Source organism: Sus scrofa, chromosome 6 (assembly GCF_000003025.6).
Source record: "Sus scrofa isolate TJ Tabasco breed Duroc chromosome 6, Sscrofa11.1, whole genome shotgun sequence".
Classification (NCBI taxonomy): domain Eukaryota; kingdom Metazoa; phylum Chordata; class Mammalia; order Artiodactyla; family Suidae; genus Sus; species Sus scrofa.
In genome coordinates, this window is record NC_010448.4 from 70,692,732 (window position 1) to 70,713,502 (window position 20,771).

General features: G+C 48.6%; 1 protein-coding gene across 3 annotated transcripts; it reads left to right on the forward strand.

The window, feature by feature from the left end:
- APITD1 (apoptosis-inducing, TAF9-like domain 1) lies at nt 8,071–18,988 on the forward strand. Of its 3 annotated transcripts, none has more exons than XM_005664980.3 (5): nt 8,878–9,047; nt 11,334–11,457; nt 12,625–12,658; nt 16,506–16,572; nt 17,357–17,577. In XM_005664980.3, the coding sequence occupies exons 1-5, from the start codon at nt 8,994–8,996 to the stop codon at nt 17,432–17,434; spliced, it is 357 nt and encodes a 118-aa protein (XP_005665037.1). In that variant the 5' UTR covers nt 8,878–8,993; the 3' UTR covers nt 17,435–17,577.

Below are 20,771 nucleotides of genomic sequence, written 5' to 3' on the forward strand. Positions count from 1 at the left end.
CTTAGCTATTCTCACCTCACCCACACCAACCATGGCCTCACTGGCAGAAAGATGTGGAGCCAGTTTCGTTATATTTGAATGAGTTTATTTCCTTCTGGCCTTGTTAAATATTTCCCTCTTTGTTTTCTTTAAAAAAAAAGAAAGACCCCAACCATGACACCGGAAACGCGGAAGCTGGGTAATAAACTCGGGCGGGAAGGATGAGATGGTCACACGTGAGGGGATTGGCTTATGACTTAACAGCTGTATGACTTTGGGCAAATTATTTAGTATCCGTGGCCTCAGTTTTCTCGTGTGTAAAGTGGGGGTAATAATCTCGCCTGCCTCCTTCAGGCTGTTGTGAGGAATGATCTAGTGAAAACAGGCCAACATGCCACGTGACAAGCGCCTGTATAAATGGTAATTATTATCATCACCACTTCAGGGAATGCCTGTGCCTGAAGCAGCGGTATTTCTGAGGGTTGGAAACCAGATGTCGCCCCTCGGCACTCCCCAGGGAATGCACTTCGCAAGGCAGCCCTCAGAAAGTTCCTAGTGGGGCGCCTCTGTTGCTCAAGTTTATGCAGTTAAGACAAACATCTTCAGAGGACACACCACTGCCATAACCCCTCCCTCATCTGCCTGGTGGGGAGGTAGATTCTGATTCGGCAGGTCTGGGGTGGGGCACACTCTGCGTCTCTAGCAAGCTCCCAGGCGTGGCCATTCTGGCACAGAAAGGGCAAAATAAACAGATGCTACTTTTATTGTTAAAAGAACAGGAGTTCCCATTGTGGCTCAGTGGAGACGAATCTGACTGGCATCCATGAGGTTGCAGGTTTGATCCCTGGCCTCACTCAGTGGGTTAAGGATCCAGCAATGCTGTGAGCTATGGTGTAGGTCACAGACGAGGCTCAGATCTGGTGTAGGTGTAGGCTAGTGGCTACAGCTCTGATTTGGGAACCTCCATATGCTGCAGGCACAGCGATAAAAAGACAAAGTAAAAAAAAGGATAGACCAGTCCTTGGCCTAGGTCCTTGACAGGGAGACGTTTTTTTACTATCTATGATTTCATGGCTTTTGAATATTATACCCTGTAACTTATTTGAAAAATCTATCAATAAAAAACTCCGTTAGCGCTAGCAAAGGCAGCCTAGGCTACTGGTTAGGAGCCTGGGCCCAAAACTTGGCTCCACCACTACTTCGCTGTCATGCTACATGTTAACCTCTGCCTGGGGACTTGCTTATCTGGAGAAGCGGGTGCTGCGAATACCAACGTCACACAGCTGTTCTGCGGGCTGAGTTCGTGTCGGCCACGGGGCATACTGTTTAAGGTTTACTATTTATTACCTACCTCCTGCTGAAGAGTAGTGGAACAATTCTAAAAGGGGACAGAGGTGGCCACGCTGGGGTTCTGCCCCCAGCCAAGTCAGTCCTGTCCAGCCAAACTGCCGTAGGGGCCATCTAGGGTTTTCCAGCAAAGGGCCTTCCTTGGCAGAAGTTGCAGGCCTGTTGTGACATCAGCCACAGCTTCTTTCTGCTTTAGTGGGGACAGAGACATGCATTAGACAGGATTTCTCAGCAGAGGCATTGGGAGGGGATTTGCAGGTGCTACACTTCTCTGACGCAGATGTGCAGCCATCTTCCTAGGAGGGTAGGAGACCTCGGGGATGTAAACACCTGACTAGCACGTATGTCGGCAGACGCGGTCGCCGTCTAGTGACAGACATGCTGTTCCACTTACTACTGCTTGGTGTGTGACAAACCACCCCAAACTCAGTGGTGTAACATTAACCACCATTTTTATTATTCTCCTCATTCTGAGGGTCAGGAATTTGGAAGGGTTTGGGGTACAGCTTGTCTGTCCCACAATGTCTGAGGCCTCAGCTAGGAAGACTGACGCTGGGGGGGCGGGGGGGATTCCATGGCCAGGGTCATCTTCATTTGTCAGGTGGTTGATGCTGGGGCTACTGGCTGGGACCCCAGCGGGCGCCATCAGCTGGAAAGGTGCACGGCACCTTCACCTCGTGGCCTCAGCCACAGCAACACAGGATCCAAGCCGCATCTGCAACCTACACCACAGCTCATGGCAACACTGGATCCTTGACCCACTGAGGGAGGCCAGGGATGGAACTCGAGTCCTCACAGATACCAGTCAGGTTCATTTCTACTGCGCCACAACGGGAACTCCAGGCACTGTTTTAAATTTACTCATTTACTACAACCGCCTCTGAAGCAGGTGCCATGATTATCCCCAATTTACCTTGGATGATGTAAGATTTACAAAGATGCAAACTTGTCTGAGGTCACGAGGCTCCTGCAGAACTGAAATTCAAGCCCCACAATCTGGTGCCAGAATCCACGCACTTAATCTTTAGCCTATCTTACCGCTCAATGTGTACAATTCATTTATTCACTGGCAGATTTATTGTATACCTACTATGTGCCAGGCACTGTGCTGGGAACCGTTGGTTTGGTGGTGAGACAATTTGAAAGTCTTGACTTCATGGGCTCCTAGAAAACATACAACAGCTGATGGAGACTGGCTTCTGAGTTGGCATTTTACAGTGCAATTTCAGGGAAAATAAATGCTAAACAGTAATGGTGTCCTATTTAATCCAGCTGAAAAGGCCTCAGGAAACCTGTGGTCTCCTTATTTATGGTGAGGGCAGTGGGACAAGAGTGGACGAGAGCCTGGACTCAGAAGCCAAGCTGCTGGTATAAATCTGGGTTCTACCACTTCCTAGCAGTTTAACCTCAGACTAAGTTCTTCCACCCCTGTGACCCTCTTCCCTTAAATATAAAACGTGGTAAAAGGGGAAACGTGCCTACCTCTTTGGGCAGCTGAGATGTAAAAGGGCCCCTGGAACAAGGCAGGGAGGGGCTCAGGGTTAACTGCTCACCAGTGGCTGGAAGGTGCACGTGCGGCTCAATGCCGACACCTAGTGGCCAGTTTACATGCTTGCTCTTCACTGGGCTAAAAAGAGCAGCAACATCCAACAGTTGATCCCTGAACAAGAGGTGGGAAGGGCTGCCCACTCCGCGCTCTGCCCCGCGGTGGAAAATCCATGTATTACTTATAGTTGGCCCTCCAAGCCTGTGGTTCTGCACCTGGAGGTTCAACCCACCTCGGATATTACAGTACTGCAGCGTTTACTGTGGAAAAAACCCTACTGCAGTTCAAACCCGTGATGTTCAAGGGTCAGCTGTATGCGCATTTTTCTGTAATGTAATACCTCAGCCCTGGGCCCTTCCCTTCAGGCTCTAAAGTGCCTGAGTATTCTGCAATAATATTCCTTCGCCCTGGAATAATGTTCCTTTGCCCCAGGAAGCAGCTGCTTTAAAAGGAGATACGGAGTTCCTATCGTGGCGCAGTGGTTAATGAATCCGACTAGGAACCATGAGGTTGCGGGTTCGGTCCCTGGCCTTGCTCAGTGGGTTAATGATCCGGCTTTGCCGTGAGCTGTGGTGTAGGTGGCAGACGCGGCTCGGAGCCCGCGTTGCTGTGGCTCTGGCGTAGGCTGGTGGCTACAGCTCCAATTAGACCCCTAGCCTGGGAACCTCCATATGCTGCAGGAGCGGCCCAAGAAATAGCAAAAAGACAATAAATAAATAAATAAAAGGAGATACCACGCAAGGTATGAGGCATAGAAAGTGCCTGGGAAATAACTGTTTCCTGAGCACCTAAGTAAGATTACCACTGCTCCGTGAGGCTGCGGCTATGATCCCCACGTTATAAACGAAGGAACTGAGGTTTGCAGAGGTTCCAACTTGCTCAGGGTCACAAAGCTTGTGAGATGGGCTGGGCTCTGAACCCAAGGCCTTGCCCGAGGTCTGGAGTCTGTTAGGAAATGCAGAATACAGAACAGAACTGTGTAAAAGGAAAAACCTGAGTGCCTTTATCTGCCTTCTCTTCAACCCACTGCTCAGAGGTTAAGTGTATTTGTCAGGTATCCTCCCAGCTTTTTCTATGCCTTTCAAATATCCTGCATCTCCATGTAGATGCATAAGCTCTTTTTTTAAAAAGCAAAAGTAAGATTATTCTGGGAGTTCCCATTGTAGCTCAGCGGTAACGAACCTGACTAGTATTCAAGAGGACGTGAGTTCGATCCCTGGCCTCGCTCAGAGGGTTAAGGATCCAGCGTTGCTGTGAGCTGTGGTGTAGGTTGCAGATGCAGCTCTGTTAGACCCCTAGCCTGGGACCTTCCGTGTCTGTACTAGTCTGCAAATTGTTTTCTCTCACTTAACGTCCTGGAGGGCTCCACTCTACAGACTGGCCATTTAAATGCAGTAGAGCTTAAGTGTTTCCAAGAACCCTTCTAGATTATTCTGAAGAATAAAATCCTTAGGTTATACAAATTAACCAACCCCTCATAACTGTGTACGTTGAGTCTCTGACTCCTCGGCCCCCACCACGTAGGATTCAGTTGAGAAGCAGGGCAACTGCGGGTGAGGAGTCAAATCCTGGCGTGATTACCTGCCATCTCTCACTCTTTCCCTCCACCCCTGCCTTTCTCCAGAGGCAGTAAGGGAGGCTGCCTGGATAGCCTCCCAGGTGAGCACAAGTCAACATCAACTCTGAGTATCCTTCTTTTCTTTGGTAGTTTCACCTTCGTCGAGAAAACCAGATGATGCAATGAGAAGCTACTGCAAAAGAGGAAAAACTGGGATGTGTTTTGGGGCTTTCAACAGAGCTAAAAATAAAACACAGCACTAAAACATAAGTATGAGGAGATTCAAAAATGCTATTTTCCCCCTGATGACCGCAATGAGGCTTTAGAAAATATACAGATTTCCCCCTTTCTGAAAGTTGGAATTCCACTTGGCTTTTATGAAAGCCTTACCTTAGTACCTGTTTTTGCTAACTGAAAGAAATCCAAAGGGAATTTTCATTTTTATGAGAAAAAAAAGCTGTTACCATATGAACGAAGGTCTTTGTAGAAGCTAAACAGCTTAGTGAGAGCTTTCAAAAGTGAGGGGAACCTGTTACCTAAGTCAGATTTCTTTCAAAAAACTTGGAGGGGAGTTCCCGTCGTGGCGCAGTGGTTAACGAATCCGACTAGGAACCATGAGGTTGCGGGTTCGATCCCTGCCCTTGCAGGGATTACGATCCGGGGTTAACGATCCGGGGTTGCCGTGAGCTGTGGTGTAGGTTGCAGATGCGGCTCGGATCCCGCGTTGCTGTGGCTCTGGTGTAGGCCGGTGGCTACAGCTCCGATTTGACCCCTAGCCTGGGAACCTCCGTATGCCGCGGAAGCGGCCCAAGAAATAACAAATAGACAAAAAAAAACAAAAAACAAAAAACAAAAACTTGGAGGCTCTTGCAATTGCTGATGATCTGAGAGCCCAGCCTGCCCATTATTACAGAGCCTCTGCTTTGTCAGCATCATTGAGATGCTGCTGAAAGTCAGATCTTCAACAAATGTTCAGTGAACACGTACCGTAGGCCAGGCACTGAACCTCTCACCTGAACGCAGTTAAGCCAGGAGGGCGCCCGAATCTTTAACAGCTGATTATAATACAGCGCATGGAGTTCCTATCGTGGCGCAGTGGTTAACGAATCCGACTAGGAACCATGATGTTGTGGGTTTGGGTCCCTGGCCTTGCTCAGTGGGTTACGGATCCCGTGTTGCTGTGGCTCTGGCATAGGCCAGCGGCTCCAGATCCGACTGGACCCCTAGCCTGGGAACCTCCATATGCGGCAGGAGCGGCCCTAGAAAAGGCAAAAAGACAAAAAAAAAAAAAAAAAAAAAAAAAATACAGCGCAGTCTTTCAAACTTGACTTAGTAAGTGTTTACTATATGCCAGGCCAGGGGTGTGCCAGGGCTGGTTCCTACAAGCGAGAGTTGACTTCTAAATCTTCAGGAATCCTGAACACCTGAGACAGACACAGCCATTATTAAGAATTAAGTTACATTTAAGCTTAAATAAATAATATTAAAAACAAAGGCAGTAATTCCTGTCATGGCTCAGTGGTTAAAGAACCTGACTAGTATCCATGAGGACTCGGGTTCAATCCCTGGCCTCACTCAGTGGGTTAAGGAGCCGGTCTTGCAGTGAGCTGTGGGGTAGGTCGCAGATGAGGCTCGGATCTGGGGTTGTGGTGTAGGCTAGTGGCTGTAGCTCTGATTCAACCCCTAGCCTGGGAACCTCCAAATGCTGCAAGTGCGGCCCTAAAAAGACAAAAAAATAAAAACAAAGGCAGTAAAAGCTCGAATGTCATTACTTAATTATGTCACTGTGATGCACATTTTTCTATTGTCTGGGTTCCTGACATCATGTTCATCTACGGCGTCTGCTCTGGGTGGGCAGTGTCTCGTCTAAGAACGAAGTCGTGCCCCACGGGGTTAAGAGAAGCTGGTGCTTTACCAGAAACCCTTGTGTGTCTCACAGCACAGCGGGTGAGGGACAGCTCGAGAGAAACCCCTCTGCTTCGCAACCTGCCTTTAACGATTAAGCCTGCTTTCCTTGTTTTCCCCCTTTCTCTACCTGCATCCCCTCCAAGCCTCGTGTAGCCTAGGTAATGTGTCACCAGATTTCTTAACCACCCGGTGATAATGCTTCTGATGTCTGGGTCACTATGGTAACAGGGGCTTAAGTTGTTCCCCAGAACTTTGGAGTTTGCTTCTGCCCAGTTCAGACCAGCTAACACCAGTTGGGACCACCGACCCTAAAACTGGGCCTTGGAAGAACCTCCCCTTTCTCCTACCTCCAGCCACCTTTCCCCGCCCTGAGACCACCCCGCTTCTTTATCCCATAAATATCTCAAGCCTTTTGACTTCCAACTTCTCAGGAGGCAGACCTGACATTTGTTCTCCAGTCTCCTTACAAACCCTTTCTCTGCTGCAAACTCCAGCGTGACAGCCTTCGGCCTGTTGCGGGGGCGGGGCCCATAAAGCCGAGTTGTAACAAATGCTGCGTTCAGTCTCCCCCTATCGGTGGCTTGAAATTGGCAATGGCGGAAGGATATACACCTACGAAATTTATAAATCAGGGTTTAAGTCCTTTTTGACTGTTTACTTAAGGAAGCAGGGGCAGGAGAATTAATAATGCAGGTTAAACTTGAAGGTATACTGGGTTTGCAGCCTTTACGTGATAAATAGTGTGACCGAGCCAGTGCCCTGCCGGCTCCCAGGTACACGAGCCTCTGTGTCCTCTCTTGTTTTTAGGGGATAAGCCTCAGCTTCCAAGACCTTCTTTGAGTTCCAAAGACCAGGGAAGGGAGGGGATGCAGATACCTGGGAGGAGCAGTCAAGAGAGAATAGTGCAGCTTTGGGGCAGGGACCGGGTTCCTTCTCTCTTTTTTTTTTGTCTTTTTAGGGCCACACTCACGGCATATGGAGGTTCCCAGGCTGGGGGCTGAACTGGAACTGTAGCCACCAGCCTAGGTCACAGCCACAGCCATGCCAGATCCCAGCCGAGTCTGCGACCTACACCACAGCTCACAGCAACGCTGGATCCTTAATCCACTGAGCAAGGCCAGGGGTGGAACCACCGTCCTCACAGATACTAGTCAGAGCCACAACGGGAACTCCGGCCCTGGTTCCCTCTTAAGGAACATTCATAACAATATCTTTGAGCCTTTCTGCAGAACTAAAACCCTCAACAAATGGAAGAACTACTTGATGAAGCATCTTCATTCTGGGAAGGAGGACTGGCAGGGCCAGTCCTGGGGGCCACTAAACACCTGCTTTGAGACAGTGCAAACTTGCCTCTACCCTGATCCTTATCTGGGGCCCTATTTTCCACTCCCCAAACTATAAAACCACCTCTTAACTCCTTCCAAGAGGGCACAGTCTTGAAGGCATTAGGCTGCTGTGGCCTCCTTTGCCAGGCAAAGCAATAAAATAAAGCTCTCTCTCTTGTCCTGTTTTTTTTTTTTTTTTTTTTTAGGGCTGCACCAGAGGCATATGGAGGTTCCCAGGTTAGGGGTCAAATTGGAGCTACAGCTGCCAGCCTACAGGATCCGAGCCTCATCTGTGACCTACCCCACAGCTCACTGCAAGACCGGATCCTTAACCCAATGAGTGAGGCCAGGGATCGAACCCGAGTCCCCATGGATACTAGTCAGGTTCTTTAACCACTGAGCCATGATGGGAACTCCAAGCTCTCTTTTTCTTCTTCACCCAAAACTCTTTCTCCACGTTTCTATTTGGCAATGGGAAACAGAGGCTGTTTTGGCAACAACAGCACAAGAGTCCAGGAAATACTCTTCCAGTACTTAATACTCTTCCAGTACTTAAACACTATTATTTGATTCAGCAGAGAAGTCCTTTACACGTCATCAAGTTATGAGTGAAGCTCCAAGAGTGAAGCTGAAAAGGAGGGAAATAACTGAATAAAGTCTGAAGGCAGTAAAGATCCAACGTTGAATGCCGTGAGTGCGGCCCGCAAAAGACCAAAAAAAAAAAAAAAAAATCCAACGTTGAGTTTCAGAATTTCACTATTTCATTTTACTTAATTCTGAACATAAAGGAAAATCGGCTAACATTCGGGTCAGAACTATACTCCTCTGTCAACGGCACTGGGGTGAGCCACGGAGTCGCTGAGGGGGCTAGAAATCAAGCATTTATCCATAGACCGATTTTGCAGCACTAAGCTTAGCGACAGAATTATTAAAGCCCACCCTAGATTTTGCAGGGCAAACCGAGGTTACCGCCGCCTGGAATTTCCAATAACGAACTGCAGCATCGTTATTCCCCCGCCCCGCCCCTCCCCTCGTACACACACACACCTTCTTTCTAAGAGTCGGTGCAGACCGTGAACTCGTGCAGACCGTGAACTCGGCACCGAGCGGCGTCCGGGCCCCGGGGAGCTGGCGGGGGCGGGAGCAGACGGGCCGCGAGGCGCCTTTCCCAGAGCCGCCGCCAGGGCGCGCGCGCGAGACGCCCGGCAGCTTCGCGCTTTGGCCCCCCGCGCGGCCCGTCGCCTGGCGCCGCGGCGGGAAAATCGGACCGTGCCTTCACGGCCGCCGCCTTTTTCTGTTCTCGCGCGCCTGCCAGGGTCGGCCCGCTGTGATGATGGAAGAAGAGGAAGGGGCCGAGGAGCAGCAGCGATTCTCTTACCGACAGGTACAGGCGAACGCGGTCCCGGCCGGTCTGGGGGAGGATGGCGTCGAAACATGGGGGAGAAAAAGGCCCTTAGCACGGCCTCACCTTGGCGCGGGCGTCCGGGGAGCGGGGGGCGCGCTCCCGTGGACTCTGCGCGACGTGGGCGCCTGGCGCTGCGCATGCGCTGGCTCGGCAGCCGCGGGGGCTGCTGGGAGGCGGTTTCCATGGTATCGCGGCTCTGAGCGTCGGGGCTGCGGGGCGAGCGGAGGAAGGTTCCCGGGAAGTGCCAGCCGCGCTCCCTGGGTCCCCCTTCTCCGACAGGGCTGTGCGGGGCGCCCGGCACGCAGCACGAGCTCTGAAACGATGGCTCTTGTGACTGGTTCGCTCTCCATCTTGCAATTGAAGAGACGGCCTCAGAGGCTCTTGCAAACCCAGGCCGTCGGGCTCCAGAGCCTATCGGATGTGGGTTCGAATGTCGACCTTGCGGGGGAGGTGGTGTTGACTCTGACCAGTTTTCCTAGATGGAAAGTCGGAGTGATAATAGGACCACCTCTCAGGGTAGTTGCGGGTATTCGGTCCTTTAATTCTCATCGGGAATAAATACCATGTGGCACCGTCGTAAGAACAGCGCTGTAAAGAGGTGAAAACCAAGAGCCAGAGTGGCAAACCTCAGGGAGGATTAACCTGAGAGATGCGGGAATGAGCTCAGTTACGTAGGGGTGCCCTTCGTATTTCAGAAAGAAAATTTCGGAAGCTGTTTACCCGCCCATTCCTTTTACTTTGAAGTTCAAGCCTTCAGAAAAAGTTGCAAGAATAATACAATCAACACCCATAGGCCATTCACCTCCGTTCACCCGTTGTCAAGATTTTGCTGCATTTGCTCCCTTGTCCCCCTTTATTATTTTTTTTTTTTAAATCTCTTTAGGGCCGCACCAGCAGCATGTGGAGGTTCCCAGGCTAGGGGTTGAATTGGAGATGTAGCCGCCGGCCTACACCACAGCCACAGCAACGCGGGATCCGAGCCACATCTGCGACCTACAACCACAGCTCGTGGCAACGACAGATCCTTAACCCACTGAGCGAGGCTAGAGATCGAACCTGCATCCTCATGGATGCTAGTCGGATTCCTTAACCGCTGAGCCACGACCAGAACTCCCCTTGTCTCCTTTTTCTGAAGTTATGTGAGAATTAAATACTCTTAACACTTCACCTTTAATCGTAATACTTGAGCGTTCATTGCCCCTAAACAAGGGTTTACTCTGAATCATCTCTGATCACACTCAGGAAGTTTGATTTTGATAAAATCCTGTTATCTAGTGGCAGTCCATATTCAGTTTTACCCACTTGTCCCCAAAGTGATTTTTTTTTTCCTTTTAGGGTCTTATATCCCTCCCAGGTGGTGGTCTCTTTGTCTCCTCCTACCATAGCTCTCCACTTACCTACTCTTGTGACTTCTGAGACTCAGGAAGGTAGATCCCTGGCTTATCTGCCCGGCCCCTCCTCCACACTCCCATGTTCACAGTTCCTCCTCATCTTTCCTCCACCGTGAACATGTGCTGGTAGAGTCGATGCTGTTCACCTGTCAGCTCTGTCTCCAGCGCAGGTGGAACACGCAGGGCTCAGCAAGTTTGTTGACTGGAGACCGAGCCCTTGGCTTAGCTTGTTTTTTTTTTTTGCTTCTTCTCTTCATGGGAAAGAGGGATGTTTTGCAGCACCTCCAGTGTTGTTGGGGAGCAGTGAGGGCCTGCTGAGGTGGGCTAGCAAACCAGCAAATCAAAGGAGAGTCAGATGTGCCCTCATAAGCCCTTCCCTGTGTTGTCCTGGCCGTTCTTCCTTTGCCGCATGCAGGACTGGGGCTGGCAAGGACTTGAAGCACAGGGACCAGAGGGATCCTTTTGAATTTGCTTGATTAACCCCAGTTGGGGGCGGAGAGGGGCCAGAATCCCCGTCTGTTTTTCCATCGTGTGCCCCAGACACGCGGCACACGTCTTCTTCACCCCGTAGGCGCTTTGCACATCCACATGGAATTTCTGAGTGAAGTCACCCGGACGCCTCCCCAGGACCAGTCTGCCTTTTCTCCCGCTGACCTGCCGTCGTCATTCCTTTACCCGACCGAAATCATAACCATTAACTAGGAAGCACCCCAGAGGCCCCAGTCATTCACTAGCACACTTGAAAAGTTACGCAGCCAGTGTGGAAAGTGCTGAAGGAATCAGAGAGCGGACCCTCTCGTCGGTCTTCGTCTTTTAGGATGGGAAAAGCTCCGATTTGCAGACGTACCCATGAAATGTTTTGGTTTTGCTTCAGAGGCTGAAGGCAGCAGTTCACTACACCGTTGGCTGTCTTTGCGAGGAAGTGGCGTCGGACAAAGACATGCCATTCAGCAAACAAACCATTGCGGCGATTTCGGAGGTGACCTTTCGACAGTGCGGTATGCAGCCTTCCTGTAGATGTGTAGACGCCCCCAGGGGTTGGGGGGGATTCGGGGGGCTGCCCTGGCAGGTCTTCCCCACAGAGCGTGATCATCGCACACCGTTCTTGACATGTTTCTTTTTAAGGGCTGTAAAATTCAGATAGTTTATGGAAAGAACTATTTTTTTTTTTCTATTTCACTAACACAGGGGCATCAGCACCTGTATTTTAGTGTTTTAAACTGCCCGGAACATTAGACAGTAAATTTTTTTATTTCATTGCTGTGTAAACTTTTTTATATCACCCACAGTTTATTTGACAGCTCAGCTTGCAGCGTGGGTATTTGCTTGGCTTCAGAGATGATGAACGTCCTCACAGGCCCTAACTCGTATCAAAATTGAAATTTAAGGGGTGGTTTCTAGGAAGGAGAGGTGTAGCCACAATTACTAGAGGCTTGTAGGGAAGGGCGGAGGGTGCCAGCGAAGACGGGGTCGGCAGGAATGCAACGGCTGCTGACCCCCACCCAGTGATGGAGCTGCATGATAGGCTTCCTCTCACATCTCCCATCCTTTAAAAGGATGTGTTGAGAGTGCCCTTTGTGGTGAAACAGGATTGGCAGCTCTGGAGCACCGGGCAGCAGGTTAGATCCCTGGCCCTGCATAATGAGTTAAGGATCTGGCAGCTGTGGCGTAGGTCGCAACTGCAGCTCAAATCTGATCCCTGGCCCTGGGAACTCCAAGTGCTGTGGGGCGGGCAAAAAAGGAAAAAGAACAAAAAAAGAAGGTTCCCGTTGTGTCACAGTGGAAACAAATCCAACTAGCATCTGTGAGGATGCAAGTTCAATCCCTGGCCTCACTCAATGGGTTAAGGATCCAGCATTGCCGTGAGCTGTGGTGTAGGTGTAGGTCTCAGACTCGGCTCGGATCTGGCGTGGCAGTGGCTGTGGCTGTGGTGTAAGCCAGCAGCTGTACTCTGATTTGAATACCCCCAGCCGGCAGCTGTACCCCTAGCCTGGGGACCTCCATATGCCGTGGGTAAGGCCCTAAAAAGACCAAAAAAAAAAAAAAAAAAAAAAAGGATGTGTTGTGTTTGTCACTGTGCTTCCTGCAGACATTGAGATTCACTTGTCCCTCAGAAATGAGATCGACGCAGGCGAGCTCAAGCACATCTTTTTTTTCTCTTTCAGAAAATTTTGCCAAAGACCTTGAAATGTTTGCCAGGTAGGTACAGAGCTTGATCCTCAGGCACTGTGTTTGTTGACACGCTCTTGGCGCCCTCCATCTGCTGGTGAATTTCAGGAGTGCCTTTGCTTTTTCTTTTTCCCCCTGCGTTTTGTGGAGGCGCAGTCTCTAATCATGATTCTGCAAGACTGTAACATCTGCTTTAATCACATCCATTCAGACTTGATTTGGCATTTTTTGAAGTTTTCCACATATTTTCTTGTTAACAGAACTGGAGTTATTCAGTTCCAGCTGAAAAAGCTATGCATCGCTTTTGTCTGCAGGACTCTGAATGCGCGTGATGTGTGTGCTTTTAAGACTGTTTCTGCAGGTGATACGCCCTCTGGCCCCGTGTCCGGGCGGAAGCTCACAGATGCAGGGATAATTCAGCCGCTTCCCCCGCAGGCTTGCATTTGCTGGGCTCGTCAGTCACGAGTGAGACACACACTCCGTGAAAAGTGGGGGGCTTTGCTTTCAGTGGGTAAAGCTTTAGCTTTTACAGCTGATTTATGCTCCTCTCTTCAATTAGCACCGCAGGTAATTGAAAACAGTTGCCGTGATTGCTTTTACGCAGCAGTTTGGATGACGAGGCCCTGAAAGGGCCAAAGCGGTCTACTTGGCTCCCACTTCGGGTTGGGCGCCAGCCTCTCCCACACCCCATCCTTTTCACCTTGCTGCTTTAGCTCTTTGTTTCTCGGTTGAAGAGTTTGGATGAATTAAAGCAGTAGGGTCTCAGAAGACAGGCTGTAAATCTTTCCTCTTCCTGTGTACATGAGCCCCTGAAAACCGCTTAGCGTCTCCAACTTGGTCCAAAGGGGTAAGGGTAATATATGGGGTACTGAAGGCTCTTGTGTCCTATCATCGTTAATTCAGGTGGTGGCCCCTTCCCTGCACCCCAGGAGCCCCCCCACCCCCCGTCTCCCGTGAAATACATCACTACCTTTAGTTGCTATTTCTTTCTTTTCTTTCTTTTTTATTTGAAAATATACCTATGACTCCGTTATATTACAAAGGAAGACACAAAAACGTAAATAAGTAGACAAATGGTTATTGGATTTGAACACAGAGTTTATTAACATAGATTCTGGGTTTTTCCACCTCAGCACTGTTGACACAGGTAGTTCCTTGTGCTGCTGGGAACCGTCCTGTGTGTTGTAGGGTGTCCGGTGGCACCCCCGGGTCTCTACCTGCTAGGTGCCAGTAGCACACCCTGTTGTGACTTCTCGTGTTCTGTGTTAGCTGTGGGAAGAGTCAATGAAAAATTTAAATACTTCTAGAAATAAAAACGAAATTAGAAATATTTAGCATTATAACACTTATTTCAGGCCAGGGCTCAAAATGGAGCTACAGCTGAGGCCTAAGCCACAGCTACAGTCACACTGAATCTGAGCCACATATGTGACCTATGCCGCAGCTTGTGGCAACACCAGATCTTTAATCCACCGATCGAGGCCAGGGATCGAACCCGATTCCTCACAGAGACAATATTGGGCCTTTAACCCGCTAAGCCGCAACAGGAAGGCCTCCTCTCTGTTCCGTCAATATCCTTTTGTCCTGGGGCCGAGTGGGGTGTGTGTGTCACTTACACTGTACGTTCCCCGAGGAAGGACGTCGCCTTCTAAGTAACGGGTTAGTGTCAAGACTGTCAGCCGATGTTCTCGAGGGGGCACTGTGGGAGGCTTATTGAGAGACCCTCTCGTCTTCTGTGTGCCTAGGTAAGTGCACCAGCGTTCCTCACACTACCTCCTAAGATCCCCAAGTGAACACAAGCATAGATTTTCTTTGAAGACTCATCCTTTGTCTTAATTTTACATTTGTTTTCAAAGTATTCCAGTTTGCTCTCATATAAAAAAAAAATCCTGTATTAAAATTGATGTTCCCCGGGAGTTCCCATCGTGGCGCAGTGGTTAACAAATCCGACTAGGAACCATGAGGTTGCGGGTTCGATCCCTGGCCTTGCTCAGTGGGTTAGGATCCAGCGTTGCCGTGAGCTGTGGTGTAGGTTGCAGACACGGCTTGGATCCCGAGTGGCTGTGGCTGTGGTGTAGGCTGGCGGCTACAGCTCCGATTAGACCCCTATCCTGGGAACCTCCATATGCCGTGGGAGCAGCCCAAGAAATGCCAAAAAGACAAAACAAAACAAAAAATTGATGTTCCCCAAAGGTCAACTTTACCTTGTGACTTTGAGTTTTCCCTGTCACACAATCTCTGCTCCTAGAACCATGATTATCTTGGTTTGAGAAGTCTGAAATACATACTGTTTCAGGTTAAGTGGTCTGTAGAGGCCAGGAACCTAACCAGTTTCTATGAAAAAAATGCATTTAAATTGTAAATACACGACTCACCTATAAACTTTGGAAAATCACCTCTGAATTTAAGTTGTGAATTTCCTTTACTTAGCTTTGAAATCTCTAGACCCCTAGTATTGTTAGCATGTTAAAGATGAAACGTTTTGGGAGTTGCTGGTGGTCTAGTGGTTAAGGATCTGGACTTGTCACTACTGTGGCTTGGGTTGCCGCTGTTGTGTGGGTTTGATCCCTGTCCTGGGAACTTCCTTATGCCATGGGTGAGGCTGATAAAAAAAGCATACAAAGATTCCTACTTTGAAAGTTCCTACTTATTTTGGGAAAAAGTGAGAAATGGTAAGAAAGGGTGTAATTAAAGTACTGATTATTGAATAGAGCTTATTATCTCAAGTTACCTCTTAAAGCAGAGGTAAGAGGACTGGAACAAGAATTTGAGTCCATGTTGTGTGCAAGAAGCTGACTCTAGGGAGTTCTCATTGTGGCTCAGCAGATTAAGAACTCCGTGCTAGGAGTTCCTGTTCTGGTGCAACAGAAACGAATACAACTAAGAACCATGAGATTGCCAGTTTGATCAATGGCCTCGTTCAGTGGGTTAAGGATCCACCGTTGCCATGAGCTGTGGTGTAGGGTGCAGACACAGGTTGGATCCCACGTCGCTGTGGCTGTGGCATAGGCTGGCGGCTCTAGCTCCGATTGGACCCCTAGCCTGGGAACTTCCATATGCCGTGCGTGCGTCCCTAAAAAGCAAAACAAAACAAAACAGCAAAAACCTCCACACTTTCTCTCTGAGGATGTGGGTTCGATCCCTGGCCTCACTCAGTGGGTTAAGGATCTAGTGTTGCCCTGGCTATGTCATAGGCCTCAGCTGCAGCTCCAATTGGACCCCGGCCTGAGAACTTCCATATGCCTCAGATGTGGCCCTAAAAAGAAAAAAAAAAGAAAAAAAAGACTCAAATTTAAAGGATGTTCTTTGTTCTAACTGGGCTGTCACCAAGGGTTTGCATCATCATCTCCTTGTTGGGAAAAGGGGTATTAAATACCTGCATGAGCTTTTTCCTGTACTGTAGCTTTGGAGCAGAGCTTTAGGATGTTGGTGTCAGTGAAGCCAGGCTTCGTGGAGGTTCTCTTTGTTCTTCTCTTCAAGCGGAGACGGTCTTTTTATTGTGAGTCTGTGCCGTTTTCTCTTTTCCCTGAAGGAGCTGCACTGACTTCTTCTCACTTTTCGTGTGGTGGTCGCTGTGACCAAGCAGGTTGTTTGGGAAGGTTTAACGCCCGTCACCCCTTTCCAGGCTCGTTCCCAGGCATCCTTGACCCTCAGGTGGACGTGGACAGATGGGCTTCTGCTTCCTCCCAGTCTCTTTATTTCATTGGCCTCTTGGCTCATCACTTCACTCATTTTCGTGTCACTTTTGCTTAATGACCTTAACCTGAAAAGATGGGTTTCTTTTGGTGTGAAGAAGTCTGGCCGTGAACTTTGGTGTTTCATCAAAACTTTAAATGATACCAAACATTTTGGTGAATCGTTTCTGCCCTCTCCACAGACACGCAAAAAGGAGCACAATTAACACTGAAGACGTGAAGCTCTTAGCCAGGAGGAGTAATTCACTGGTGAGAGATGAATCCCTTTGCTCGCCCCCCTCTCCCATCAGAACACATTATTCCCAATTAATCACTCGCAGCCCCGAAGTGATCCTCCAGGGCACCTTGCATTAAAAACGAGAGACGCTTTAACCGTTCAGACCTGCCTGTGATTTATAGTCTTTCTTTCATTATGATGGATCTTGCTAAGCCAATTTGAAATTTTCTAATCAGCACTCTCTGGATTTCTTAACTTGCCTTTTTTTGGTAATATCTCAAAACTTTGGTCCCATGTTACAGCGTGATATCAGAGACGGGTCGTAGGCTGGAGAGTGTGGGATGGCCCACAGTTCTGATGGGCCAGTGGGACAGGAGGAGTATCTACAGCTGGGATGGGCAGGAACTTGAGTACATTTTCTGTCTTTTCAAGGAAGTCTGGAAGTCCTCTGGACCAAGCCCTCGTTTTACAGGTGATGCCGTGACTGTCCCAGGCCAGCAGTTTTGGCTGATGGCAGATCCAGGGCCCCTGTGAGGCTTCCTGACTTAGTCTGAGATCCTCCCTTTAAAATACGTTTCTCCCCAGAATGTGAGCTCCACGAGGGGAGGGTATCTTGTCTCTTTCCTCTCTGCTGTGCCTGGGAGAGAGCCTGGCCCACGGTGGCTGACCAGTAAGCAGTGGTGGAAAGAGCGGATTGTGTAACACTTGACACTTCATGGGGGGCTGTCAGAGATAATATTTTACGTATATCACTGAAAGCTCACGACCACCCTTTGAGGGTTTTTAGTAACATGGCTAATTAGCCCTATTTTACAGGCGACGCTGCTGGTGTTAAGTAACTTCCCAGAGTTAAATACAAAGTCTTCTGGTCGGCAGCTGGATCTTAACCTCTGAAGCCTGGACATTTCCCCTGGGCTCTTTTCCGCCTCTGCTCTCCCGATACCTTTTCTGCAGCGTTTAAGTCAAGGTTAAGGATGATGCGATTCCTAAATAAAACTGCTCAGCTGGCCTGGTGGTGCTGTGGTATCAGTGGAAAAGATGTTTCTCGCTCATAAATTCTCTGTCACAGCTGTTACTTGGTCACCTTCAGGGAGCAATTCCCATCTTTTTTTTTTTTTTTCCTTTTTGGCTGCACCCATGATGTATGGAAGTTCCCAGGTCAGGGATGGAACCCGCACTGTGTGTCGTGCTCCACAGCTGCAGTAGTGCCAGATCCTTAGCCCAGGGCGCCGCATGGGAACTCGCGGCAGTTTCTCTCTTCTGTCAAGGACTGGTCAGTGCACGTCCCCTTAGGATGTTCATTGGGAAGTTATCTGCCTAGTGCATGTTCGCTTACTTCAGAACGTCTTTATTTCAGCCTCTTTTTTTCCATCAGACAGAAGCTTATTACTGACGAGTTGCAGCTAAATTTGTGCATTTGGCTAAACCCTCCCTGAGGGCAGGGACTGCGTCTTATTTCCCTTGTCTTGGGCACACAGTAGTTGCTCAGTAGTTTTAGCTGGATGAGTGTCGGGGCATCTTGACTATATTTGTGCCTTGTAGACTGTTTCTGCGATCAGCATGCCTTCTGTAAGCGCCCAGATTTTTGTTTTTGTTGTTGTTGGTTTTTTTGCTTTTTTTAATTGTCTTTTTAGGGCTCGCCAGCGGCATATGGAGGTTCCCAGGCTAAGGGTTGAATTGGAGCTGTAGCTGCTGGCCTACACCACTGCCATAGCAACACCTGATCCTTAACCCACCGAACGAGTCCAGGGATCAAACTTGCAACCTCATGGATGCTGGTCAGGTTCGTTCAGCTGAGTCACCACAGGAACTCCTGTAAGCTCCTTTGTTTTAATTCTTGAGATGACTCAGGGAACCCCTCCCGGTTTGATAGGCTATGTGAGTGACAGTGAGTCGAAGCTGTGTTTAACTCTAAGGGACTGAAACACAGGCGAGAGTGGTCGGGAAAGAACATACAGTCACCCTCTGGGTCATACACGGCTTTATAACCAGATGAAAATACAAATAAAATTTTTTTATAGCTAAAATACATCACAGAGATAAATGAAAACCTCGCTCAGTTTAACCTGGAACGCAAAGCAAAGAAGAAAAAGAAGTCAGAGGATGAAAACAAAGATGCAGTGGAGCCAGGAGAGGCTGGTGTAGTGGAAATTGAGAATTAACCTCTCACCATTTGGAAAAAACAGACTTCAGGTAGAACCACAGAAAACACAGATTGCCAACGAAGGTAATTTTGAACGGGAAAGTGAGGATCAAAACAAAAAACAAAAACGACCAGGAGGCTTTTTGTACTGTATTCTCCGAGACATTGACTGCAAAAGCTTTTTTAAAAGAGAACTAGAAACTTATGCAAAATACTTCCATGTTTTACTGAAGCATGTGAAAAAGCGTGTGTTTGGTATGTACTGGAAATTGTATCTGTTGCAATTAATAAACTTGTGTTAGCAATTAAATATGGCTGAATTTTTTTTTTTTCTTTCTTTCTTTTTTTGTCTTCTTGCCATTTTCTTGGGCTGCTCCCGCGGCATATGGAGGTTCCCAGGCTAGGGGTCGAATCGGAGCTGTAGCCGCTGGCCTACGCCAGAGCCACAGCAACTCAGGATCTGAGCCGAATCTGCAGCCCACACCACAGCTCACGGCAACGCCAGGGAGCAAGGCCAGGGACTGAACCCACAACCTCATGGTTCCTAGTCAGATTTGTTATCCACTAAGCCATGACGGGAACTCCGGTTGAATTTTTTTCAAGCAGAAAAATAGTTATTTCTTTATTCTTTTATATAATCTCTCAAGCTGACAATCCCTGAAGGATGAACAAAGGTATATTTATTAGTTCTTTTTTTTTTTTCTTTTTTTTTTTTAGTGGCCACACCTGTGGCATATGGAAGTTCCCAGGCCAGGGATTGAATCCAAGCTTCAGCTGCGCCCTGCGCCACAGCCACAGCAACTCTGGATCCTTTAACCCTCTGCACGGAACCAGGTATCAAACCTGTGCCTCTGCAGCAACTGGTGCCACTGCAGGCGGATTCTTAACCCACTGCACCACAGTGGAAATGCCTTCATTTTGTCCCTTTGATTACCAATACTGTTTTTTAAACCCGTGTCCCTTGTCATCACAAGGTAAAAGGTGGATATTTGGAAATGGTCCTTTTTACTTTTTAAAGGCAATTTCTCCAGAAACACAGTTTATGTGACTTTTCTTTGGCTATTTTATAATTATACAGTGTTGCTACTGGGCTTTTTACATAAGAGGAAAGCCTGGACGGCTTCTCCAAAGCGCCTGAGTGTGTGTCCTCGGTTTAGTTGGTGAGAGATGCTTCGAGGAGCCCCAGTTCTGCTGTCTTCTCCTTGGGCTTCTTTGAGGTCCGGGGCATGCCTTTCCACTGTTGGAGCTACAGGGTGAAGAACAGGCACTGGCATTTACAGAGCCCTTTCTGTGTGCCCAGGGCTGCTCTGGACACTCCGTGTTGTACCTCCCAGGATCTTCACAACTTTTTCAGGGTTTATCTGTTTTACTGCTGAGCATGCTGAAGCTTAAAGAGGTTAACTGAGTACCCAGGATCTACTGACCAGTGGAGATGGCAGTCACATTTGGAGAGTTGACTCTAGAGGGGGTGAGAGAGAAAAGGACGTGCATTTGGGATAGAATTTATACCATCTACGCCCAGATACGACCAGAAAAACATACTTTGAGAGTCAGACTCAAAAGGAGGTGCTGCTGTGCTGTGGTCATAGGAAAGCATTGACTTTAAACTTCCCGGTTTCAGGTTCTGCAAAGCACTCATCATTTGATCTCAGATAATAATTGGAATATCTGTGTGTCACATCAGCAAAAGAAAAGGGAGAATCATAAAGCTTTCCATCCTTATGGTACATTCCAGCCTAGCATCAGTTATGTTAGCCGTTTCGTTTTCAGATGAGCTCTTTTTATTTTTTTGGCCCTGCCTGGGGCATGCAGAAGTTCCAGGGCCAGGGATCAAACCTGTGCCGCAGCAGTGACAGCGCCAGTTAACACTGTGCTACTAGGGAACTCCCCAGGTGAGCTCCCTTTAAACGCCTCATCAAGGAGAGTTTAGAGACTAGATACAATGGACTTTCCAAAATCTAGATTTGATCCTAGTTTCATAACTCTAATAGCTGCGTGGCTTTCTGAAAGTTTGTGTTCTTATCAGTGAAATAGGGTGAAAAAATACCTCCCAGCAGGAGCTCCTGTGGTGCAGCAGAATCATTGGCG